Source organism: Taudactylus pleione, unplaced genomic scaffold (assembly GCF_031769625.1).
Source record: "Taudactylus pleione unplaced genomic scaffold, aTauple2 ptg000038l, whole genome shotgun sequence".
Lineage (NCBI taxonomy): Eukaryota > Metazoa > Chordata > Amphibia > Anura > Myobatrachidae > Taudactylus > Taudactylus pleione.
The window spans coordinates 1597273-1625096 of record NW_028284440.1 but is presented as its reverse complement, the minus strand read 5'-3'; the positions used below and the strand labels follow the sequence as shown (position 1 = coordinate 1625096).

At 42.1% G+C, this 27824-nt stretch overlaps 1 protein-coding gene across 2 annotated transcripts in view; it reads left to right on the top strand.

Annotated features, from left to right (window-relative positions):
* SAXO6 (stabilizer of axonemal microtubules 6) overlaps positions 1-27363 on the top strand; it is a 67035-nt gene extending 39672 nt beyond the window's left edge. For both annotated transcript variants that reach the window (XM_088452456.1, XM_088452455.1), the window contains 5 exons: positions 10231-10379; positions 13294-13415; positions 15861-16092; positions 17050-17109; positions 26536-27363. In XM_088452456.1, coding sequence (XP_088308582.1) covers positions 10231-10379; positions 13294-13415; positions 15861-16092; positions 17050-17109; positions 26536-26645 — 673 coding nt within the window. In that variant the 3' untranslated portion in view covers positions 26646-27363. The remainder of the gene's footprint in view (positions 1-10230; positions 10380-13293; positions 13416-15860; positions 16093-17049; positions 17110-26535) is intronic.
* Positions 27364-27824: the final 461 nt, after the last annotated feature.

The window sequence follows — 27824 nt, the reverse complement described above, 5'->3', positions numbered from 1 at the left end:
GAATTGTAAAGTAGATAACAGAGGGGATATAGTAAATATGGATTTGTATAATTGCCCGCCATAAACTCGCTGTATTTAGACAGCTGACACTTGCTCAAAATCAGTAAGATCAAAAAAATAGTGGGGTTAGGTCAGGCAGGGAAATGAGGTGACAGAATTACAGTTCTTAGCGCTATTTATCAGACCGCTTAAGAGTTTGGAAGAGGATAGGTCAGAGGTCAGGACAGAGTCACTTTGACAAAATTATGCAAAACAGTGTAAAATATCCTATTCTGGAATTGCTTATATAATCTCTATTCACAAGATTAGAGAGTTTGGACAATGGATCAACTATTTTGTTGTAACAAATCGTGGTGATTTTATACTGTAGAATAAAATCGATTTTTACTACATTCTGAATGCTACTTTACTATGGCCAAGCAATCCGAATACTAGTTCCCACTCCTAATATTGCAAATATGCCAGAAAGTTATGCTTTTATCTATTCCCAAAATTCAGTTTCACACGATGTATTTCAACATCCATGCAATTATTATCATGTTTCTAAAACTTTATATATGTCATGTTTGTGTAGCATCACTGATGTAAACGGATATATAACAGAAGTTTTTGGCAGCATAATGGCTCAGCAATTAGCGTTATTGCCTTACAACATTAGTGCCATGGGTTCAAAACTGATTAGGGCCCTACCTCCGTGTAGTTTGTATACACTGCCTGTGTTTTTGGCTGGGTTTCTCCTGGTGATCTGGTTTCCTCCCAACCTTCAAAAGGATAATGGTAGCTTAATTGGCTGCTGACAGTGTGTTTGTGTGAATTAGAATTTAGACCATACTGTCTTCCTCCTGCATCCCAACACTTTGTAATGAAATGGGCGGGACAGAGGCGTAATGACACAATTCTTAGCAAATGGCATAATTATGGCACCTCTCTCTCTGCATGATGCTGCTATATAGTGGTCACCTGCATCTACCCTCCGGAAACTCTCCCAATGGGGGACATAACAAAAGTAGTTAAGTATGATTTATAATGTAAGGTTGCCCACTCCCTTAAACATTTGAAAGATTCCACGGACTGTCAGGGGCTGTGCTTTATAGCAGTAGGCTGCAAGGCCTCTGCACCACACGGAGGAGGAGGTGTAATGTGCAGTCTTTAAGTTAAAAGACAGCCCATTACACCACCTCCTCTGTTCCTTGCCTTTTGTTATAAGGCACAACCCCTGACCGTCTGCAGCCGCTCTCCAATCCCGACCCTGCCTCCAGCTGCTCTGCGCCCAGCAACAGGTAAAAGGGAGGGAGGGGGTTAGGGGGTGCCCCCCCCAACATAAAATCATTCCGACGCCCCTGCAACACTGTGTTATATAGTGGTGCTATTTAACTTATTGATTAATACTGTATGTACAGCACAAGCAAAAGTATGGGATATTTTTTTATTTTTTTTAATGCTGTATGCAAGAAAATAAAATGATTTTAAGAGATATTTTGTTGTCTAAATTAAATAATTACTGTTCATAAAGAGTGTAAATGGTAAATAATAGTGACATTGGCAGAGGGAATGTGCATTTCCCAAACATGTGGAGTGACATTTGCTCCAGAAAGAATATGTGTATTTCTGGAATATGGAGTGACATTTGCTCTAGAACAATGGTTTTCCAAACTCAGTGCTCCAAGCACCCTGACAGCCCAGCATGTATGAATATCCATGTTTAATCACAGGTGACTTAATTAGTACCTCAGTCAGTTTGATTATACCATCTGTGCACAAGCATGGATATCCTTAATACCTACACTGTGAAACTTGGTATACTATACAATTATTGAGCTGATTTGCCAATAATCGGGTGATCGGCCTCATTTATTGTATAGTGTGTATGAATGATTGTTTCACCGTCTGCCCATTTTTTCTTCGGGGTCCATAGGGATCCACAGGGATACCGTGGGGATATTATGGTTGGAAGACCAGGCACCAAACAGTTAAAGCTTCTGCCCCCATAATGCCCCGGGTCCTTCCCCATATATACCCCGCCCCTAGCCATAGGAATTCAGTTGTTCGTTTGGTGCGGCAGGATCAAGACGCACTTTTGTAACGGGGGACTGCTCTGGCAGTCTTAAGCTTTTATTTTTTTTGTTTTATTTTGTTATGTTGAGTCAGCAGTACTCAGCGCCTGTACTCAGACGCAGATAATGCGACTCCAACTACCTCCGCTGGGCTGCAACATCAGTAATTGTGCTGGTGATTTTGGCGGGTCGCGGGTGAGCTTAGCTAGCAGCAATGCTGCAAAATGGACTGCACCGGATGTTTGGAGATGTCCGGTAAGGCTATTCCTTGCTTACGAGGAATCATCCGCAGCAGTCCTTGCTTCTGGAGTCAGAGACGCACCTGAAGCCGCTGCTGTCAGGGCGCAGGATTGTCCGTGTTCTCACTACACCAGCCGAGGCCTTATCGTCTGATTCCGGGGATTAGCAGCAGACTCTTCTGCTGCCACGAAGCCAGCGCACCCGGCTGGTTAACGCAGCCTAGGGGAGGTAGGCGCTCCACCGGCAGCTCCTCCCCTGACCCAGGTGCAGTCCCTACAAATGATTTTGCGTGTCTGGGTTGCTTCGCCTAACCTCCACGTGTATATGAGATGCTCACGGTCCATGCTCAGTGCGCCCTGTAGCTGTGATCTCAGGAGGGTCTGGATCAGTCTCCCTGTATACCTCTCCCTTTGTTAAGGTATATGGTGCTGTATGTCCTACAATTCCTTTGCCTTGCTGTAGTTGATTTAGAGCCGATTGTAATTATATCACATATGCATTGTATGTGACGGTTTGCTAGCTGCTGATTGACACTGTCTTTTACTTCTAAATCTGTCAACTATAATTATTACTCTTTTCTTTCCATCCTTTTGGGTAGAGGTTTCTTTCTGAGTACTTCACATTCAATTGAGATTTTGTGAAGGCTGTCACATAACATTGCAATTATTGCCTTTAGTGACCATGTCAAAAGATAAAGTGAAACAGGAGGGGGAGCAGTCTGTGCTGGTTCAATGTAAGGCATGTACAACTTATGTGTCCTCTCAGGGCGTAATGGATGGTTTGCGTGTTGTCTGTTCTAAAGAGTCACCTCACCAATACAGTTTACCTGTCCCGGGAGAAGAACCATCTTGGGTTTCCTCTTTGTCCCAGGTTATGATGAAGGTTGTGGATTGTATGGCTGCTCCTACAGTGCCTCCTTGGATGGGGTGTCCACAGTATACTATGTTTGCACCTCCTATGCATCTTCATGGAAGGATGTTTATGGCCATTCTAGTCAGAGTATGGCACCATCTGATGTTGATAACAGACCGGTAGTGACCAAAGTGCCTAAACGCAAGTTATCTTTTTGTCAGTCTGCCCAACATATGGATTCAGACACATCATAAGAGGAATCGGATGATGCACAGGATTCCTTTCCAGGATCTAGCTCTGGGGAGGAGGATCAGCCATCCACAGTGGATGTTCCTCCTTTGGTAAGGACAGTTAAATCAGTCCTAGATATTCAGGATGATGATCCAGCTCATAGTAAGAAGGCTCCAATGTTTAATCACCAACGGAAGGTGGTCAAAACAGAGGGCCTGATTCAGACCCGGTCTCGAGCGCTCGCAAGCGGGTCGATGTTGGCCAAGTGCACATGCGCACGATGGAGGTGGCTCTATCGTGTGCATGCGCGAGATCCTAATAACGATGGCCAAGTCGTCGTTATGGGTCTCGCACCAAAGGGGGCGTGCTGTCGATGGTGATTGACAGCACACCCCCTTTGGTGGGCGTGGCTGCCCAGACGGAGGCGTTCCCATGGGAACGCCTACCGTCTGGGGCCGGCCCCACTGACATCATTAGTGATGTCAGTGGGAGTGCTTTTGGCTCTAATAGAGCCAAATGCACTCCAGGGCTTGCGGCAGCGAGAGACCCTACCGCAAGGGTCTCGTCGCAAGCCCGATGGTCGCGATGGTCTTGACCATCGCGACCATCATTTTGGCTGCTCGCTATAGCTGTGGGTGGTCACCCACAGCTATGCTGCAGTGGATGCTGTAATTTTAGCTTCTAGGGCATTAGCAGCATCAATAGTGGCACGCAGGGCCCTTTGTTTAAGAACTTGGAAAGCTGATACAGGATCAAAGAGGGCGCTGGAAGTCTTACTTTTCTTTGGAAAAGTACTTTTTGGAGCAGAGTTGGATAGTATAATGGCTACTCTGGCGGCTTCAAAATCTGCAGGTCTGCCATCTACGTCAAAGACTAGATCTAGGTAGGTTTCTTTTCAGTTCTTCCGTCCTCAGGGATGAGCAAAGGAACAGCCTTCCTCTAGGCCAACTAGTTTACGCAAGTCTAACCGACAAACTAAGAGGTCTGGCCCGGCAAGACGTCCAGCTTCTAAGCCAGACAACAAGCCCTCGGCCTGATGGAGCGGGCCTCCTCCTGGGGGATCCCAGGGTGGGAGGCCGACTTTTTCAGTTTGCAGATTATTGGCTTCAGACAACTACAGATGCCTGGGTCCGTGAAGTGGTCTCTCTGGGGTATGCCCTCACTTTCAGGAGACATCCCCCACCAGAAGTTTTTTTTGCACAAATCTTCCATCAGATGCGGTCAAGGCCTTGGCCCTTCAGGAAGCCATTCACTCCCTGCTGCAGGCGGGGGGGGGGGGTAATAATCCGGGTTCCTGCATCTCAACAGGGAAGGGGTTATTATTCCAATCTGTTTCTGGTTCAGAAACCGAATGGGGCTTATCGCCCTGTACTAAATCTAAAAACCCTCAACAGGTTTATCCATGTACCCAAGTTTTGTATGGAAACTCTCCGGTCAATTATTTTGGCAATGGAGCCGGGGGATTACATGGTTTCTCTGGATATTCAGAATGCATATCTGCATGTTCCTATTATACCATACCACCAACAATTCTTATGGTTTGCTGTCCTTACCAATTTCAGGCTCTACCCTTTGGCCTATCTACGGCTCCCCGGGAATTTACCAAAATAATGGCATTCATGATGGCCTATCTCAGGCATCAGGGAGTCAGAATTCTGCCATATCTGGACGACCTTCTGATATTGGCACAGACTCCGGTTATGTTACAAAACCATCTTCAAATGACCATAGCCTGCCTACAAGGGCACGGCTGATTAATTAATTGGGAGAAATCGTCACTTTCTCCAACACAGCAGATGGTACATCTGGGAGCATTTCTGGATTCTCGGGCACAAAGAGTGTTTCTGCCAGAGGACAAGATTGCGGATCTATCATTGCGAATACGCAAGCTGATACACAAAAGAAGTCTTATCAATTCAAATCCAGTCCGACAATGCGACTACAGTGGCCTACCTCAATCATCAGGGAGGCACAAGCCATGAATGAAGTGACAAATGTTTTGATTTGGGCAGAACGTCATCTTCCGGCCATCTCGGCAATATTCATACAGGGAGTACTCAATTGGGAAGCAGACGTCCTAAGTCGCCAGGACATACACGCTGGAGAGTGGTCTCTCCTTCCGGGAGTGTTTCAGCTCCTGGTAAACAAATGGGGTCTACCAGAGATAGATATCATGGCATCACGCCACAACCACAAGGTCCCCAGGTATGGGTCCAGGTCCAGAGACCCATCAGCAGCCTTCGTGGAAGCACTGGCAGTGAGATGGGATTTCAAGTTGGTGTATCTCTTTCCTCCAATTTCTGTACTCCCAAGAGTTCTTAGAAAATTCAAGCAGGAAGGCGGAACAGTAATAGTAGTGGCTTCGGCTTGGCCCAGGCATCATTGGTTCACCGACATCCAGAATATGTCCATAGACATTCCATACCCTCTTCCTCTATGGCAGGATCTGCTAACGCAGGGTCCCTGCTGGCATCCGGACTTACCCCGTCTGGCTTTGACGGCATGGCTCTTGAATCTTCCATTCTAAGAGCGAAAGGTTTTTCCACTTCTGTAATTCAAACGATGATTAGGGCATGGAAGCCTTCCTCTGCCCGCATCTATTACAGAGTTTGGTATTCTTTTGGTCAATGGTGTTCCCATACGAAGTATGATCCTAAGATATTCAGGTTTTCCAGGGTACTGGCTTTTCTTCAGGCAGGATTAGTCAAAGGTCTACGCCTGGCCACTTTGAGAGTGCAGGTTTCTGCAATGTCAGTCTGGTTTCAGAAGAAGATTGCTTCATTACCAGATGTTAGAATTTCTTTCCAAGGAGTTTTGCGAATTCAGCCTCCATTTTGTTCCACCGGTAGCACCATGGGATTTGTCATTGGTTCTTAAGGGACTACAAACTTCCCCATTTGAACATTTGGACTCTGTGGATTTGAAGTGGTTAACAGCAAAGACACTTTTTCTTCCTCCTGTTTCTTCTGCTTGCAGAGTCTCTGATTTGGCAGCGCTCTCTTGTCGCTCCCTATTTTTAATTTTTCACCAGGATAGAGCTGTTCTTTTAACAAGGGAGGGTTATCTTCCTAAGGTAGTATCCCGTTTTCATGTGAATGTAGAAATTGTTGTTCCAGCTTTTCAGGCTCCAGACCTCTCTGTAGGTGAAGCCTCCCTGGATGTAGTTCGTGCTCTCCTTATCTAAGTGGAGCGTACAAACTCTGTTAGAAAATCAGATGCTCTTTTTGTATATTAGGATTTTCAGAAACGAGGATGGCCAGCTAATAAGCAGACTCTGGTGAGATGGCTACGCATGACTATCTCTCAGGTGTACACACAGGCTAATATTTCTGTCCCAAGCACAGTGACAGCACATTCCACTCAGTCTGTAGGGCCATCGAGGGCAATTAGTCGTGGTGCCTCCACTGAACAGTTGTGTAAGGCAGCCATGTGGTCTTTTGTCCACACTTTTCTTAGGTTTTATGCCTTTGATACTTTTGCCTCTCAGGATACTTCCTTTGGGTGACGAGTTCTCCTTTCTGCTCAGGAGCGTCTCCCACCCTTCTTTGGGACATCCCCATGGAAGAAGAAGAAAATTAGTTATGGTAGACTTACCTAGATAACTCCTTTTCTTCGAGGTCCATAGATTCCACAGGGTACCCACCCTGACACACTGAAAATATGTAGTCCTGTATTCATGAAACAATCTGAACCTAAGTAATTGAAAAAAACATGAAGGTTTGTTATACCTAAAAAAAAATCTGCTACTTCAAAAATCAAGTCTACTTAATAAAACATAATAGTTAATTGTATGTTTGCTCCATTTTATTATTAGAAGTTTCCACCATCTCCATCATTTAAGGGAGAATTTACTATACAAGTCCTGTTTGTCTTAGTCTTTTGCAAGCCCATATGTTTTTCTGGATATTAAGGAGCAGATCCATTTGCAGAGTATATCTGTGCATGCTGTGGAACCAAACATAAGTGCTAGTGATGCAGAGCTGTACCTGTTTCAGATCTGCACTTGCGACTACAGGGGCGTAATTGGACTGTAAAGACGCGTTCTCACAGGGCAATGTTTACTGAAGGCACATCATCAGAACTGCAGGCTATGCAGAGTTGGCCGGAAGCGTAAACACATCTATTTTCAGGCAGATCTTTTGCACAAAGGAGACGGCTGGTGTAAGTGTGCACTGATGGTGAAGGTGGTATCAATATAAGTGTACAATATTGGCAGTTTGCTCACAAAGATGCGTACAACTCTTGCATACAGGCCATTGTACGCATTTATTTCCATACAAGTAATGTGGAAGCAATTACGTAGGAGTTGTGCGGTTCGGTCAATGGCTGGGGCGGCACACATGTATAAAAAACATTGTTTTTATATCAAAACTCTGGAGCATGACAGGGAGTATGATAGAGGAGGGAGTATGAGGAGAGGCTCTGCCTCCCCTGACTGCACGTTTCTGTGTAGGACTTGTGATCAACCTCTATATGCTTTGTTTTTTGCTTTTATTTTGCTAAATAAATGTTGCACATACACACATTAACAATGACACAAATATTTCTTTATTCAGAACAGTTTACAGCAGAGGTTCCCAGACTCTGCCATTACAGTACAGGTTTTAAGGATATCTATGCTTGAGTTACTAAATAATGACTGAGGTACTAACTAAGTCACCTATGCTGAAGCATGGATATCCTTAAAATATGGACTGTAATGGTGGAGATTGGGAACCTCTGGTTTACTGAAATGAAATTGGATTGCAATACAATACTGATACACAATGACACACAATGACACTGCAAAGTACATGACACGGCTGACCAACAGTGATCCAAATGTAAAAAAAACAAATATCAAATAAACAAGCTTTACTCAGATGTCTTATAAACAAGAATAGGAACTTAAGTAGAAAATAAAAAAAGGAGGCTGGCAATTATGTAAATTTTAGTTAATTAGAAGGTCGGGGGAAGGTCAAGGATTGAGCAAGGGTAAAGGTGTCTCCACTGTGGTGAGGTCCAAGAAAAATGGCAGTACTTACACATTTGAGTGAGACAGAGAGGGCTACTAATGGTAAATCATAAGATAATAGTTTGAGCAAGGGCTGAATGTAAATATAGACCCTGGGAGCCCAATCTTTTTAAAAGGCATTGGAGTAGTTCATCAAGATACTGGTTATATATTCCATTTAGTTTATTTGCCAAATTCGAATTTAGATAAAGTGGAGGGACTTGTCTTTTACCACAGTGCAGCAATCTGCCATGTAGCAAAGCTACAAATATGTCTGATCAGTTTCTAGCTGTTGGGGGACACCTGGAATCGGCAAGGGAAGTAAAATAAATGTTTGGTTTGGTAGAATAGTACCGCAAGCTATAGAAGAAATCAGACTTCTGCATTTTGTCCACAATTTCTGAAATCGAGACAGGTCTGCCAGACATACCGGAAAGATCCTCTTTGTCTGTAATTCTTGTATACATTAATAGGATGTATTTCTAACCATGTTGTTGAGTTTGGTTGGAACATAATACCATCTAAAGCAGGGATGGGGAACCTCAGGCCTGGGGGCCGTATAAGGCCCGCGGGATTATTTGGTCTGGCCCTCAGAGCTTTTTGTGCTAGCCTCATCTGGCTAGTAGGGTGACTAGAATGGCACCCTGCAGCCAGAATCTATGAATCAGTGCCACCTGGAGTGTCCTTGGGAAGCTTCAGATGATCTTACCACTGCCCTTACAGCTCCCCAGAGCATCCTCAGGATGCTCCAGGCATTGCTGTAATCACCAACGATTGTGGCCCCGCCCTTATGTGATGTCACATGGAGGGGGCGTGGCCAGGACGGGCTTGCGAATAATGTTATATATATCAAAATGGCCCTCGGCAGAAAAAAGGTTCCCCACCCCTAATCTAAAGTGTAGTATATGGGCATTTTCTTTAATGCATAAGTTTATAGAGGGCTTAGCGACCCCATCTCCGATATCAGTTAACACCTTTGAGTCCAAAGTTGTCTTCTAGCATCTGATTCCAGTGTACAGCAGATTCATGCATTTCTTTATTACTGTTAAGTTGAATGAAAAGAGCATTATAAAGAGCCCTATTATGAATGTTTTTATAGACAGAGGGCCTGATTCAGAGCCGGATGCTATTAGAGGACGGTCGTTCTGAAAAAGGGGCCGGATATTTAAATTAAGCGCTCCCTCTTTGCGCTCTGTTGACGCATCTATGTCTGAACGAGCGAACGAAACATGCGTTCGCTATTATGAAAAAACGCCCCCTGGCCGCTTGCATCATACGTCATCTCCGCTATTTATTAGATTAATCGAGTACATCGAACGGCGTATGAACTGCTCGCTATTCTTGTGGTAGCATTTTCCTACCGCAATCATGCGAGCAGTTCAGGCTAAAAGCCAACCAACTGACGTGGTCGATGACGCTGCTTTGTTAATTATGCACTCCCATTAAACGTCCTTTTTGACCGCTTGGCACGCCTGCGTTTGTATCTCCACTCCCCGTTTTCAAGCACCTTCCCCTGTTACCACCCACAAACGCCTCATCCTGTCACTCATATTAGCAGCCATTCGCTATTTTGCAAGCACACGATTTCCAACCGCACTGACTTGTTTGGCGCATGCGCATTACAACCCATACGCATGCGCAGATGTGCGAACATCGCTCGGAACGAACGAGCGGCCGCTTGCGAGCGGCTCTGAATCAGGCCCAGAGTCTTTCTACCAGAGGTGATAGACCTGCTTGTATGAGAAGCTGTAAAATAGAAGCACCTCACTGACCTTTTTTATGACGTTAGCATGGCTTATTCTCAGTGTTTAAAATAATAAATGCAAATAATATTTTCAACCTTTTGTATCCTTATTATAGACCATATGAAATTGAATTAAATCCTCCAGAGGATCAGTCTGAATGTACCTCCTTATCTTCTGAAGTTGAAGGAAGACTTCCTACTCCAAAACTAAAAACATATGGCTTAGCACATAGGACACATCATGATCTAACTACTCCAGCCACAGGTAAGGATTGTAGACTGCATGCTTTCATTAGTAGAACCAACCTGGCTACTAGGTCAAGCCCTACTCTTTTCTATTATTGTATACTGAAACCATTAGAAAGGTAAAGAAAGGACTCATTTGTTGGGCATTCTTAAGAAAATCAAAATAGAATTATTAAAATAGAACTTTTAATGTATTGTTTAAAAGCATTACTAGAATACTCAGGTATTCTTATTGTAAAGAATAAGCTAAATATTTTTGTAGTTTTTAATGGTAGGATTAAAACAATCCACACTTTGCAACTGGACAGGGGACTGTCTTATTTAATTTTAATGTAACAAGACACACGTATGTGGAAACAGGACGTGGTCTCTATGCTATATAATATGCAATAATGGCTGTATATGGCTGTTTTATTCAAAATATTGTTAGTGGCACACATGAACATTTCCTGTGATACATATTGTAGCAATGTTTATATTAGAACAGATGTACCTCCTCAATAGGGTAGACATCTCCAATAGCATTTGCATACATAATTAGTTTGTAGGTGGTTAAGAAGCAGATATTTTTTTTATCTGACAATTTAAAAGCATGTGCTATAAGTAATCAAACGTTTGCAAAAAATTTAAACTTTACCAGATGTTATTTCTGTGAAACAGTAAACTCAAACAGCTCACAAGGGGAGCGATTCAATTCAACGCAAATTAAATAGCGCCGGGAGCGAGCACTTAGATCGGATTTCTCCTCGCATCACCAGGGGGGTGCGAGAAGAAATACTTAGTGCACCCAAACAGCGCGGTGTATTGAATAGTTACGGGAACTCCCTCCCACGGCTATTCAACATCACGTGGAATTGAATCCCCCCCCCCCAATGATGGTTAATTAGCACTTCAGCAAATCATATAGTCTGGGTATAGCACCATATGATCATCCAGCAATAAAAATGGAGGAGCTTATACTCTTGTGTTTTGAGTCACAAGGACTACAATTAATAAGTAGTACATCTGAAATAACTAGTAGAGGTAAAGACTCAGGATTATCGGGAGAATCCCCTGTTTCTGCTGCTCCCCTGTGTGCTAAAAGCAGTGAACAGAGAAGTTCAACCGTGATAGAATAAAGATAAAGTGGGGGAATTTGCTTTTATGAGGTAAAGCGCAAGCGTGTCGGACCATTTAAACGCCGTTTCATGGATGTGTATAAATTAGCCCTTGCTTTCTCTTGCGCAGCATGAGAGCGCTCAGCGTGTCAGCAGAGCCGCAGTGTTTGAGGCAGGTCAGACTTGACTTACATGCTGCATGGCAGCCCGATGTGCTTCGATGGTACCAATGTTTACGGTATTGCACGTCATCGGACAGATATGAGAAAGACAACAGTGGGTGTCCCTAAACTCGGCAATTTTTTGGAAGGCATTCGCATATTTTAGCAACTGCGATCCGTGAGAACTGCAGTTGCGATTGCATTACTGTCCGTCTCTGAATCAGGATCTTTGTCTACTAAAAGCGCCACAGGTTTTCATGACTTTCTGCAACTTATCTTTGTCACTATATCTCTGTTTTACTGAAAAATGTTGTTAAAATATACAACGTGGTAGAGATGAGCGGTTCGGTTCTACTCTGTTCTTTTTGCCAAATTAGCGCAAGTTCAGATTTATCTCATCGGCTACCCAAAACACGTGGGAGCCAGATTGCCAATAATATAACTGAGTACTGTAGTACTGAACTGCTCATCTCTACAAAGTGGTTAAAAAATTATCCCTTTGCACTGATTTGTAAATGGTTAGATGAAAATATCTTTGCACCAACTTTGCATTAAACTGTGGTCTTTGAATCGGATAATAATTTACAATGAAATAATAAAAATGTGTATCTTTTAATGTGGCACTGCATCCATTTATTCTCCAAAATGGTTTCTTTAAAACAGACTTCAATACAGATTTGTTTGACAGGGAGACATAACATATAGACATATAATGTATTTTTTTCTTCTTAAATAAACTAAGTATCCACCTCCTGATGACACCACATATACACATAAAGTATTAACTACAAAGCTGAAAATCCACGGCCCCACAGCGTTAATGCTGTGCTTCTGTTTGCTATGCTATCATGCTCTTATTTTCCTGCTATACTTTCCTTCATCTCATGAATTAAGGCATATAACAGACTCTAACTAGCACTATTTCAGGAGAAATATTTTTCAGTTTCACTAAGGTGTTGGTCCTAAAGTGAATACCGGGCAAAATATTTGAAGTAATGTTTTCACTCATTCCGCCATGTGCATATCTATGAGACCACAATCCCACACACTGTCATGCAGAGCACTTCCAAATACAGTACATACTGTATGTATGCACAAGGTAACCAAATAGATCTAATTGCACTAACTTACATGCACCGATGTGTGATTAATTGGATTAGTCTTCCCATCTTGACGCAAATCCTTGGTTTTTCGTTCAGTCTCCTTTTTAATACAGGAGTATGCAGTATATTTGTGCCAGTACTTGTTGTCCGAGTACTTCATCTGGGTTAACAAAAAAATTAAATCTAAATTTAGTGTGACTTTGAAATGTGTACTATTCAAAAAATTTATGTTTCCTAAATGCTAGGAAGTGTGATGATAATTGTAATAAATATAATGACCTTGCAGAACTAAAATAATAACTTGTGCCTTTTAGTAATTTTTTCAAAGCCTATCTAACAATAAATTACTTGTTTTTATCTAGCTTCATTATGTCTGATCTAGGCTTGCCTGTGTACAGAAATACTTCAGTATTGAAGTAATGCTGTATTTTACATTAATTGTCCAATTATTTTACCTGTTAACCTGATACCCAGCTTCAGTATCTCTGGTCCTACCTGTACACCACCTGTGAAAACCCTCTTATTCTGTAATATTGCACTGCTAATATAATATATAACACTCTACTCCTCAGGTGGTGCTCTTTTAGTTTCCCCAACTAACCATCAGCACCTAGCAGAACATAAACATAACGGTTCCTCTAAAAAAGACAGCAATTCTGTCTCCAAATATTTAATTGAACGAAAGATGAAAAAGGTATGTAAAAAGTATTTTACTGTGAAAAGTAAAATGTGATTATTTCGTATTATACAAATATTGTGGAGACTTGAACTTATTGCGATGATAAAGCCTTTCTTTACAGGACTGCCAGATTATTTATGATCTTTGAATAAGTCTTGTATTACTATGTATGTAAAATTTGATTGCTACTTTAAGAGCCTTGAAAGACATTCTATTTAAGTTTATGTGGGCGCAGCCAATACTTTGTTTTCACATAGTTAAAACCTACTATTTCAGTAAGGGTGTGTAACCATTTTCTAGCCACTGTATGTAATAATCCTTATCCATTTGATTTTTTTCAATTGATTTCGGTCTATGTGGATCTTTATTATAATAATTCTAGACACTTTTATAGAAGTGACAAATGTGAACTGAACCATAGTCAATTGGCCTTTTACATTGAAATACTTTACAACTTCAGTATTGTTATTGATTCATAGTATTATTCAAATATAATTTCTAGGAATTTATATCACTTCTGTAAATTAGAAGTGTATTAAAGATCAAATAAACAATTTGACCATTTAGAATTCTAATATAATTAAAATCTACAGCAAGGTATGTCCTTTATATTTGCTATCACAGCATTGCAAATGTTGAAGTAATAATTTTACTGTTTATTATTGATATTTTAAATTATTATGAGAGGAGGCTACTACTCAACGATTATATATTTTACATCACTACTACAATTTGTAATGCATATTGGCTATTATAGGGTGTCTCACTCGCTAATGGCCCCAAAGTTTTACTACTAACTTTTAAAGTAATTGATGTAATTTAGTTAAATGTGACACAGACATAACCTTGGTCTATGAGAAACATGAGGAAGTCATAGCAAGTGTTGAAAGTGTTCACCATTAGCATCCAGACCAGCTGTTCCCGCATGTGTGAAGTGAAGGCCAGCCGTTCTCCACCCTAGGCAGCAGCACAGTGCAAATTTCAAATGGAGGAGCCACACCAACTGCCAGTGAGGATGCCAGTGAGGGTGGCTGTTGGTGTGGTTGCCCTGCTAGTCAGTAGGTATTCCTGCTGCTGACAGTGGTGTTGAGTACAGTGGCGTCCACATTCATCGTGTCTGTGTGGTACGTGCAGATATGAACTGGTACACAGCTGAACAACGCGTATTTAATGTCCAGACATACTGGAAAACTGAGTCGATAAAGGCATGCTAAAGACAATGTATGGAGCAGCTTGGGTCCAATAGCGAGTGAAACACCCTGTACTATGCATATATAAATTTCCATGCAAAATGACCTTACAGTCTGCATGTTCTGACATTATGGTTATGTGTCCTTAGGAGAGAACTATGTAAGAAGGAGAGCTGTGAGCCACAGTTTTCTGTACAGTGTAGAGCAGGCTTGGATAACATTTATTTCTCCACCTGCAGTGGAACTGCAAGTTATGGCAACATTACCAGCCTCTGGTCATCAAGGTTTGCTGTGTCTTTTAGTTCCACAACAACTGGAGCATAGAGTGTGGCAGGGGCAGCACACAGCAATAAAGGGTGATACCGGTCCACTTTTCCAAGTTCCCCATTCTTCTGAGCATATGCAAGGGCCGGTGCATGTACAGTGGTTCCCCAAATGAGGAATTGCTACAGATTGGGGGCCATGGGAGGGTGGACTGGTATCTGGGCCGGTGCAAGGTTTATCAGCATCCTAGACAAAAGTCACCACCATCAATAACTCACAGCTGTGACTCAGTGGTACACCCCCTTCCAGATCCCCTTGCCCTAGACAGCTGCCTAAAGGTAAAACCGGCCCTAACTGGTATTGCACTGTAATCCTGCTATTAGATTGCAGCCACAGCAGTTATACTATATTTGCATAAGTGGGTTTGTTTTAGATGGGATTAGCAAATTAGTCACAGCCAGCAGCCATCATCATCAACAGCTTGCAATTTACACCAGTGGTCGATTACATGTCACTCATTCCCCTCTACACAGGCACATTTGCTCCTGTTAGGTGGCTATCTTGGGATGCATTTCACCTTGACACTCTCTTACTGTACTTTGCATCAACATGACCTCTACATACCTTATTGAATAAACATTTAACAAAGCCCAGGTTGCAGGAAAAATAAAAACTTCTCGTCCAAGTCAGAATGAGGTCCTTAATACATGATGCAGTGGACAGGGTGTATAATATTTGATAAAGATTAAATTGTGCTGTAAATTAAGTTGAATATTACATTACCTTGTAGTTCTATAAACAGTAAAGGCACTTAGCCTATATGATCATGGACCACCTTGGTGAGTATCAGTATAATCTTATATGCTCTGTATAGTCTACAGTGTTAACATTGCTCACATATTCTATACATTATATTTATGGGAACATAGCTTTAGTAGGTCAGCAAATTAATTATCTAATAATTACTGCAATTTGGCTATATTTCACAATTTTCAAAACTTCCCAGGATAAAGAGCCATCTGTACAATCTCCTCCAGTTGCTGGTCTGATGACTGTAGATCCATTGCCATTGAGGGAGGATCCATGGCCAAAATCACTTATTTCTAATAAACCTACACCAGCAACTATCTCACATCATGTCAGTAGACCCGTAGAGAAACCTTCTCCACCAGTATCTCAGCAGTGGGGTTCGTGTCGAATACATGGATCCCTTCGAGATCCGGAGTTTCAGCATAACGGTAACATTAAAAAATCCTGTTAAGGCTAACTAGATATGAATGTATTACCTACATTTTCCTTTGCTTCAAGTGGCGACAACATTTTTCTATTCCTATTCGGAATTGGCTGGATCCCAATACTGTTTCACTCTAGCCTCCTAAAAGACATCTTACAGTCTTTGCAAGAGAAGCAGACAATAGAATACAACGTGTTAGGGAGGATACTTGAAAGTTATTTAGTTTGTTTTTAGTATTGTTTATTTTAATTAGTTTGAAGCACTGTTAGTATTGAGATTTTGTTGTTATAGTTTTAGTGAGCTTTATAATTCACTTGTTTTCATTTGGTAGTATTTCTACAGTTAGTAGTTGCATCTTTTTTTTACTTCGATAGAATCGGGAGTGGGCTGAATACTAGCCACATGGAGAAACTGTTCAGACATCTGAAATGCTGGCACTTTCTGCTGACACCATTTGCTATTGCTATTGTGCTATATATGTTTTTGTTTGTGTAGTTTTTTATTTTAATTTACATATATTTACCTCCCTCCCAGAAAATAAAATTTAGTTAACAAAACTAGGGCCGTTGAGACAGCAGCGGGGCCGAGGTATAAAAAGGGGTGTGGTCAAATCCAAGAGGCATGGGCCTGGGTAATTGGTACCTGCTCTCTCCCCTTTTGGTGTCCCTGAACAGAACAGGTATCATTGTTTTATAAGTTCCACCACAATTCTTGATAAACAGACTCCATGCATGAATGGATATTTTTGCTGCTTCAACCTCATTAATATATTCAGTAAAGCAGCCTTTTCATCTGTTTGTTTTCTAAAGAGCCTTTCACCCTTTGTTTCATATATCCTGCAATTGGATATGCAAAAACTGCATTATACCAGTGTCATCAGTTGTGCATCTTTTATAGTGTGATAAATTATAGTAGACTTGTACTGGTAATATTAATATCTTCAATTCTTCTTTACTTTCAGGAAACTTTAACAGCCCCTGCTATTACAATGCAGACTTTGATGATAACAGTAGCACTGAAGGTATGGTTTATGATGTACACTGACATTTGTGTGGGATATTCTAAATATAAGCAAGGACACATCAAAATAACAAGTAGATTATGGTTTAGATAAATAGCAGGTCTAAACTTTATTTCAAATAGCAACAACAAATTTGAATGGTATTTTAGAGGGCTAGAGTGTATAACATTTTTTTTTTTTTTAAAGTTTTTATGCTGCTAATGTAAACATAGAAACATAATTTTGAATGGTATTTTAGAGGGGTAAAGTGTATATTTTTTAAATTTTTCGTTTTATGCTGCTAATGTAAACATAGAAACAGAATTTGGCAGCAGATAAGAACCATTTGGCAAATCTAGTCTGCTCATTTAGGGCATCACTGGTTAGGGGTTGGTTAGGTGTCGGGGGTTAAGGTAGGTTCTTAGGAGGTTAGGGTTGTTTTATTTTAGAGGGGGAAGAGTGTGTATATATTTGTTATTTATTTATTTTCTTTTTAATTTCCCTTTTATGCTGCTATCCAGATAATGTATTTAGCTTCTTTCAACTGTTTCCCAAACAATATTTAACTGTCCCATAAGACAGGGTTAGAAATATGTGGAAATGGCCTATTTAATAAACCTGGCCCCACATTCTGAGCCTTCTCCAGCACTCTGGATTTTACTATAACAGGGGGACCATGCGCATGGGTTCTCCCTATGATACTACAGTGTGCACATTGTTTTTCCCCTTTTCCCTAGTGGCTATTAGCTCCATGATCAAAATGCCTCTGAGGTGTGGGGGCTGGGATAAATCACAAGATTGAACCATTGTAGTAGCAAGATTGCCACCCCAATGCTTCCAGTATATTCCTAAGGCCCCTGCTATTATTCCAAAAGTATAACCGAAATACTCAGTCACCACTAAAATTTCTTGACGTGTCAAGGTTTGTGGACCCCACCTGCCCACCTCAGCAAAAAATCCCCATTTAATAACAACCCATCCACCCACTTTGGGCCTGATTTTGAGTCGCACGCAATTCCAAACACAGAAACATGTAGTCATCTGTAACATACTGCGCATGTGCCGCACTCTGGGTATGCACCTTGATCGAGGCTCTGTGTGTGGTTGGTACAGATGTACACAAGAGAGCTGTGGGAGCATTGTGGTGTGTAGCCAAACGGCAATGCCATGATGCGACATGAGATGTTGAAGGTAAGCTTGTTTCTTCTTCGGATACCATAAGGTCCACAGGAATTACCTTGGGGTATGTGGTTGGAGTGATCCAGGCACCAAACCGTTACAAGCTTTAGCTCCCAGGATGCACTGGGTCCTCCTCCATATATACCCGCCCCTGGCTACAGGCACTTAGTTTTTTGTTTGGTGCGCAGGATCAGTGCACCTATAGACTGCTCGGGCAGTCCCAAGCTTTGTTTTTTTTATTTTTCAAATGAGTAAGCAGTATTAGGCATCCGGATGTGCGCCGTGCTGCTGCTCCGTCTACTTCCGCCGGTGCCGCAACACCAGTGAGGGAACTGGTGATTTCAGCGGGCGTCAGCGGAGTTTCACTAGATGCTGGGCCCGGTACGGCAGCCGGAAGGAAGACATGGGGATACAGGTAAGGTGGTTTCCCGCTTGTAGTGTGGAACCAGGGACTACTGCTTCTCCCACTACACCACCGGTGCATATAATTCTGGCGCTGGGGACAGTGGCGGCGGCCATGTAAAAAGTCAGTGCATCCGGTGGATTGATACAGCCTAGGGGAGGTAGGCTTTCCCCAGCAGCCCCTCTGCCAGCCCAGACACTGATCCAGAGACTAGGTTTCCCGCGTCTGGGTTGCTCCTCCCTGGTATATGAGATGCCCAGAGACCACTTCCAGGTGCTCTTCTTTAACTGCAAACCTGATGAGGTTTGGTCAGTCTCCCTGTATACCTGTCCTTTGGTGGCTAGGTTATACAGAGCTCAATATCCTACTAAGTTTTTGTGCTTTTCGTAGTTGACTAAGAGCCTATTGCATGTATGTATGTGTGTGTAATATATATATATATGTGTCAGGTGCATAAATATTGGGACATTGACAGAATTTTCATATTTTGGCCTCTATTCACCACCACAATGGCTTTGAAATGGAACAAACAAGATGTGCTTTAACTGCAGACTTTCAGATTTAATTTGAGGGTAATTACATCCAAATCAGGTGAACGGTGTAGGAATTACAACAGTTTCTATATGTGTCTCCCACTTTTTAAGGGGCCAAAAGTAATGGGACAAACTAAACAATCCTAAATCTAACTTTCACTTTTTAATACTTTGTTGCAAATCCTTTGCAGGCAATTACAGCCAGAAGTCTGGAACGCATAGACATCACCAGATGCTGGGTTTCATCCCTGGTGATGCTCTGCCAGGCCTCTACTGCAAATGTCTTCAGTTCCTGCTTGTTCTTGGGGCATTTTCCCTTCAGTTTTGTCTTCATCAAGTGAAATGCATGCTCAATCGGATTCAGGTCAGGGGATTGACTTGGCCATTGCATAACAGTCCACTTTTTAGCCTTAAAAAAACTCTTTGGTTGCTTTTGCAGTATGCTTCGGGTAATTGTCCATCTGCACTGTGAAGCGCCGTCCAATGAGTTCTGAAGCATTTGACTGAATATGACCATATAATATTGCCCGAAACACTTCTGAATTCATTCTGCTGCTTTTGTCAGCAGTCATGTCATCAATAAATACAAGGGAACCAGTTCCATTGGCAGCCATACATGCCCACACCATGACACTACCGCCACCATGCTTCACTGATGAGGTGGTATGTTTTAGATCATGAGCAGTTCCTTTCCTTCTCCATATTCTTCTCTTCCCATCACTCTGGTACAAGTTTATCTTTGTCTCATCTGTCCATAGGATGTTGTTCCAGAACTGTAATGGCTTTTTTAGATGTTGTTTGGCAAACTCTAATCTGGTCTTCCTGTTTTTGTGGCTCACCAATGGTTTACATCTTGTGGTGAACCCTCTATATTCACTCTTGTGAAGTCTTCTCTTGATTGTTGACTTTGATACATATACACCTACCTCCTGGAGAGTGTTCTTGATTTGGCCAACTGTTGTGAAGGGGTTTTTCTTCACCAGGGAAATAATTCTTCTGTCATCCACCACAGTTGTTTTCCGTGGTCTTCCGGGTCTTTTGGTGTTGCTGAGCTCTCCGGTGCGTTCTTTCTTTTTAAGAATGTTCCAAACAGTTGATTTGGCCACACCTAATGTTTTTGCTATCTCTCTGATGGGTTTGTTTTGATTTTTCAGCCTAATGATGGCTTGCTTCACTGATAGTGACAGCTCTTTGGATCTCATATTGAGAGTCGACAGCAACTGATTCCAAATGCAAATGTCACACCTAGAATCAACTCCAGACATTTTACCTGCTTAATTGATAAAGAAATAATGAGGGAATAGCCCACACCTGTCCATGAAATAGCTTTTGAGTTGATAGTCCCATTACTTTTGGCTCCTTAAAAAGTGGGAAGCACATATAGAAACTGTTGTAATTCCTATACCGTTCACCTGATTTGGATGTAATTACCCTCAAATTAAATCTGAAAGTCTGCAGTTAAATCACATCTTGTTTGTTTTATTTCAAAGCCATTGTGGTGGTGAATAGATGCCAAAATATATATACAGTCAGGTGCATAAATATTGGGGCATTGACAGAATTTCATATTATACAGTATTCAATGGTTTTTGTGTATTTAAATTATTTTCAACATAGTAGATTAATACTGAAGACATCAAAACTATGAAAGAACACATATGGGATTATGTTGTAAACAAAAAAGTGTTAAACAAATCAAAATATGTTTTATATTTTAGATTCCTCAAAGTAGCCCCCTTTTGCTTGGATGACAGCTTTGCACACTCTTGGCATTCTCTCAATCAGCTTCATGAGGTAGTCTCCTGGAATGTTTTTCCAACAGTCTTGAAGAAGTTCCCAGAGGTACTGAGCACTTGTTTGCTGCTTACCTTCACTCTGTGGTCCAACTCATCCCAAACCAGCTCACTTGGCTTTAGGTCGGGTGATTGTGGAGGTCAGGTCATCTGATGTAGCACTCCATCACTTTCCTTCTTGGTCAAGTAGCCCTTACATAGCCTGGAGGTGTGTTTGCGGGCATTGTCTTGTTGAAAATCAAATGATGGTCCCAGTAAACACAGACCAGATGGGATGGCATGGTGTTGCAGAATGCTGTGTTAGCCATGCTTTTTAAATGTGCCTTGAGTTTTGAATAAATCACCAACAGTGTCACTGGCAAAGCACCCCCACACCATCACACCTCCTCCTCCATGCTTCACAGTGGGAACCACACATGCAGAAACCATCCGCTAACCTTCTCTGCGTCTCACAAAGACCCGGCGGTTGGAACCAAAAATGTCAAATTTGGGCTCATCGGACCAAAGTACAGATCTCCACTGATCTAATGTCCATTCCTTGTGTTTCTTGGCCCAAGCAATTCTCTTCTTCTTGTTGTTCATCTTCAGTAGTGGCTTCTTCGCAGCAATACGATCATGAAGGCCAGATTCATGCAGTCTCCTCTGAACAGTTGATGTTGAGGTTTGTCTGCTACTTGAACTCTGTGAAGATTTTATGTGGTCTCTAATCTGAGGTGCTGTTAAGTAGCGGTTTCCGAGGCTGGTAACTCTAATGAACTTATCCTCTGCAGCAGAGGTAACTCTTGGTCTTCCTTTCCTGGGGAGTTCCTCATGAGAGCCAGTTTCATCATAGTGTTTGATGGTTTTTGCAACTGCACTTGAGGATACATTCAAAGTTCTTGAAATTTTCCTTATCGACTGACCTTCATGTCTTAAAATAATAATGGACTGTCGTTTCTCTTTACTGAGTTGAGCGGTTGGTGCCATAATATGGATTACAACAGTAGTCAAATAGTGGTGTCCACTGTGTACTAACCCTACCTCTGCACAACACAACTGATGGTCTCAACACATTAAGAAGGCAAGTAATTCCATAGATTCCACACTTTTTTGTTTACAACATAATTCCATATGTGTTCTTTCATTGTTTTGATGCCTTCAGTATTAATCTACTATGTTGAAAATAATTTAAATAGACAAAAACCACTGAATGAGAAGGTGTATCCAAACTTTTGACTGGTTATATATATATATATATATATATATATATATATATATACATACATACATACATACATACACTGTATATATAATTTATTATTGCATTGTATGTGACTTATGTAAGTTCTGCTGTGTTATGCTGCCTGTTTTATTCCTGAATAACTCAGTTATAACTATCACTGCTATTTCTACTCATGACCCTCTGCTACAGGTATGTGGGTTGTTTTGAGGGTGAACACTGTCACATTGTATTGCATTGCATAACATTACCTTTATGTCTAAAGATAAGGAGAAGCAGGAGGCTATGCCCCTGTGCTGGTTTCATGTATGGCCTGTCAGGTGGGCTTGTCTTTCATACAGGATGGATTGTGTGGTCGCTGTTATAAGGAGCCACCACATCATTCCAGCCTACCAGCTCCTGGGCAGGATCCACCCTGGGCTTCATTTTCTCAGGTTATGGCGCAGGTTGTGAACTGTTATCTACACCCACGCCGCCCACTACTATGGGGTACCCTCAGCAGCTACAACCGGCTATGTTTATGCCTCCTATGGATATTTATGCCCACTCAAGCCAGATTATGGCTCTGTCTAATACTGCATTCAGCAAATGCTGCAAGCAGGCAGGCCGGTAGTACCTAAAACCAGTAGGTGGTCGGCTTCTTATCAGTCCATCCAGCCTGTAGATTCTGATGTATCTTCAGATGAATTTGAAGAGGTGCAGGGCTCCTCTCAGGAGAGGAGGACCATCTGGCAGCAGTGGATGTTCCCTCTTTGATTAGGATGGTCAAAGCTATTTTAAACATAGATAGTGAAATTTCCGGTGTTTAAACGCCAGAAGGTGGTTAAGGCTGAGTTTCCTAAATATGAGCAATTCACTTAACTTATGGGGGAAGCATGGAGTTCTCCTAATAGATGATTCCATGTTACAAAGAAGGTTACAGCTTTATATCCCCTCCCACCTGACGAATGTGCTAAATTCTGCCTACTGTGGATGCTCATGTGGCACTTCTGGTTAAGAGTGCCACATTGCCCATGCCATCTACATCCTCCCTTAAGGTGGCATTAGACACCGGCATTTTATCTTCTAAGGCATCAGCTACCTCAGTTCTTGCTAGCGGAGTCCTATGGTTAAGGGCCTGGAAAGCAGATGCAGGTTCCAAGAAGGCTCTGGAATCCCTGCCGTTGGCTGGAGGCATACTGTTTGGCACAGAATTGGATAAGATTGTGGCTACTCTGGCAGCTTCTAAAGTGGCTGGTCTGCCTTTGACGACTACCCCTAGGCAGTCATCATTTCAAGCCTTTCGTCTGCAAGGAAAAGAGAAAAGGACAGTCTTTCTTTAGACAATCCAGTTCTCGTAGGAGACTGCAAACTGAGATCTTGGGCGATCAGACGTGTGGCTTCCAAGTCAGACGACAAACCCTCAGGCTGATGGGGGTCGTGCCTCCTGAGGAATCCCAGGGTGGGAGGCCGATGTCCGTTTTCGGATACCTGGCATCAGATAACAACAGATGCCTGGGTCTGAGAAGTGGTCTCTGAAGGGTACGCCCTGACTTTCTGGAAGGGTCCCCCACAAAGGGAGTCTACCAAGGCCTTAGGCCTCCAGCAGGCCATTCGTTCCCCACTGGGTTCAGGGGTGATAATCCCAGTTCCATTGGATCAGCAAAGAAAGGGTTATTATTCCAATCTATTTTTGATCCAGAAGCCCAATGGGTCCCACCGGCCTATTCTGAATCTGAAAGGCCTCAAAAGACTTATCCGGGTGCCCAATTTCTGTATGGAAACTCTTCGGTCCATTGTTCTGGCAATGGAACCGGGGGATTTTATGGTGTCCTTGGACATTCAGGATGCGTCTGTATGTGCCAATTACGCCTTCCCACCAAAGGTTTCTGCGGTTTCCTGTTCTGCAGCAACATTTCCAATTTCAGGCACTGCGTTTTGGTTTGTCAACGGCCCCACAGGCCTTTACCATAATAATGGCAGTAATGATGGCCTACCTCAGGCATCAGGGAGTCAGAATACTGCCATACTTGGCTGACCTCCTGATACTGGCACAGTCTCCAAATGTATTAGAACATCATCTCCTACACTGGCACGGCTGGACCATAAATTGGAAAAAGTCATCTCTTTCTCCAGTATAGCAGATGGTGCATTTACAGTAGGTGCACTCCTGGATTCTCTGGCATAGAGGATATTTCTGCCAGGAGACAACATTTTGGCCCTTCAATTAAGGGTTCGCAGATTTCTCCGCAATCAGAGGGCATCTATTCACTGAGCGTTGCAGGTTCTGGGGTAGCCCCTGCGTGGCCCAGATGCCATTGGTTCACCGACCTTCAGAATCTCTCCATAGACACTCCATGGCCTCTTCCTGTAAGGCTGGACCTGTTAACACAGGGTCCCTGCCTGCATCCGGACCTTCCCTGTCTGTCTTTGACGGTGTGGCCCTTGAATTTCCCATCTTAAAAGCCAAGGGTTTTACTGCCTCTGTAATTCAGACGATGATTAGGACACGAAAGCCTTCCTCTGCCTGCATCTATTACAGAATTTGGCACTCGTATTTTCAATGGTGTAGTCATAGAAAATATGATCCTGAAGTTTTTAGGGTCTCACGAGTGCTGGCTATTCTCCAGGCTGGGTTAGACCTGGATCTCCGCCTGGCCACCCTGAGAGTTCAGGTGTCTGCACTCTGTTTGGTTTCAGTGAAGGATTGCCCCTCTGCCTGATGTTAGGACATTTGTTCCTCCGGTAGCTCCGTGGGGTTGGTCTTTGGTTCTCAGGGCACTACAGACTCCCCCTGAAATCAGTAGACCTCAAATGGTTGACAGCGAAGACAGTTTTTCTTTTTGCTATCTCTTCTGCCCGCAGGGTCTCTGATATTGCAGCCCTTTCTTGTCACTCTCTTTTTTTGATCTTTCACCAGGATAGAGCTGTTCTTCGTACCAGGGCGGGTTACCTTCCTAAGGTAGTATCCCGGTTTCATGTAAATGAAGAAATAGTGATTCCAGCCTCCCAGTCTTCAGACCTCTCTGTAGGTGAAGCTGCTCTGGATGTGGTGTGTACCCTGCATATGTACGTGGATTATACCAATTCCTTTAGGAAATGTAATTCTCTTTTTATGGTGTATGGCTGTCATAAGCGATCCTGGCCAGCTAACAAACAGACTCCTGCTAGATGGCTTTGTATGACTATTTCTCAGGCTTACACAAAAGCTGAAATCTCTGTTTCAAACACAGTGACCACACAAAAAATTTTATATATAGGAAATAGTAAAATCTATTACAGGCGCTACACAGGGCTGCAATTTCTAAAGCTTGTAACTGTTTGGTGCCTGGATCACTCCAACCTCATACTCAAAGGTAATTCCTGTGGACCCTATGGACCTCGAAGAAAAAGAGTTGACAAAGGTATGTTATAACATAACTCTTATTATCTTTTGCATTAAGCTTGGAGTAAATATATGTGTTGGAACTAATGACGATAGTTGCAGATGGTAAAGCAGTGAGCGATGTGACTATAAGCTTGAAGCTGTGAGGTTACTCGCGTTAGCATAAGATCTGCCTGGCACTGCCATCCGCACTTGCGATCGCTTGGCGTGTCACTCAAGATAAGGCCCTAAGACTGACCAATAGAAAATTATATAGCTGGCAATCTGTGAGACTTGCCTATACTGCCTAGCCAATCACAATTTTTTTCCCATGTCATATGTGATTGGCAACCAGTGAAGGGGTGTCCCTGAGAATCCAGACTTTTATCATTTTAGGTAGAACGGTAGTCTAGAATGGATTTTGAAAAGTTTATTTGTAATTGTCTAGTTTTTATACTCTTTTGGAGTATGCAAGTGCTCCTTTATACCGATGCCATTGTAAAGGCAAGCTCAGGGTGCAATCATGTTATATACCTTAGCCCAAAATGTCCAGGCAAGGTAGCATGCAGGTTTTTTTAATGCCTCCCCTCCTTTCCATAACCGCACCAGCTCTGGGTGTATTCCCTGTTATAGACTAAACCAACCCAAGCCTACGATATGCAGGGACTAGTTGACGTTTTGGCAGGGAATGGGTATACTGATGTTTTTAATTTGTTATATTATTTTTTGCACAGGAAACCATCAGTGTTGGAGAAAGTTTCTAACTGATAATATCTCTTTTAGCTTTTTTGGTTTGTACACAAACACGGGGAAAACATAAACTTTAGACAAATACGGCTATTTTTTTAAAATTTAACTTATGACCTCAGTCCTGCGAGGCACTAATGCTAACCACAATGCCACCCTGTTGCTTAAATGCATCAACTAAATGTTACCCGTGCCTGTGTACCATTGTCTCCTACAATTATTTTTTTCAGATGACCGGCTTTCCCAGATCTCTGCTAGGTCAGCAGCTTCTAGCTCTCTGGCCTCTCAAGTACTGGAGCGTGCACAGAGACGAAAAGAGTACTTTTGGGGAAAGAAATGACAAGATTAATCTACTTTTATTCTTTTTTATTCCATTGATGTGGAACATGTAAACAATATAATGATTTTGTGTGTTTAAACGGTTTATTTTGTATTTTTAAGATGTAATCATTGACCTTTGTGGTATTTGTATTTGTTTTTTTTTTTTTTTTTTCTGCACTATTCCTATTAATAGTCCTGTTTGTTGAAATAATAGTAGGACTAATTAAATACTTGCATGATCTTCTGTAATTAACTTGTAACAGTATAGTTTGAAATGAATACAGATCTATGGACTGATCTGGATTAAATTTTTTTTCCTCCTGACCCCTTTTCTGTAATATACAGTAGATTGGAGGCAACTGTTTAAATGAGTTTTCACAACACCTCTACTCCCTATACATTGCGTTTAGAATATACGGGTTCGGTGTATTATATCGACTTTCACCTTGAGAATGTCAACATGGTCATAATATTGGCAGGGAACTTGTTGACAATGTCTGTTTAAGGTGACCCTAATCCCGAACGCTAGTGTCGATATTTTCAGAGTGTCAACATTTCATATTTAGTGGTGTGCTGGTGAAACCGGGCGCTCCTGTTGAGGGTAAGTGGGCCATGAATGGTAATGGGTTTTCCCTAGTGAAAACCGAAGTCTGAATTGTCTGTCTAAAAGTAGGTATTACCATATATTTAGGCGCTCCTCAACATAAATGCTGTAACGGAGTCGACCGTATAGATGACATAGGTTAGTGTAGACATATAATAATTAAATTTATTCATGAATACAGGGTGATGCATGAAATATAAATGCATACAGTAAAAACATGTGCTGGATGAAGAGGTTGTCAAATACTGGATAATGCAGAAAAACGGTATCTGCCGTGGACATTAGACATATGCAACAGGTGAATGATATATATTTATGTAAATATACTCAATAAAAAAGGTTATGGATAGATAAAGGCATGAAACCTAAAACAAATATCAGGTCTGGTGGGTTCTGCTTACATCAGGAAATGTGACTCCTGTGGTTAAAACAAGCACTTTCGTGCAATGTACATATAAATAATTGTAATTGTACACTTGGTAAGCAACAAAGTACAGGATATCATACCCGGTGGGTGATGGGGAGCCAGCGGGTGTTGAATTGCAGGGTGCCCGGGTTGCCCTGCAAGTCTCCTTAACGCTTTATTCAAACGGA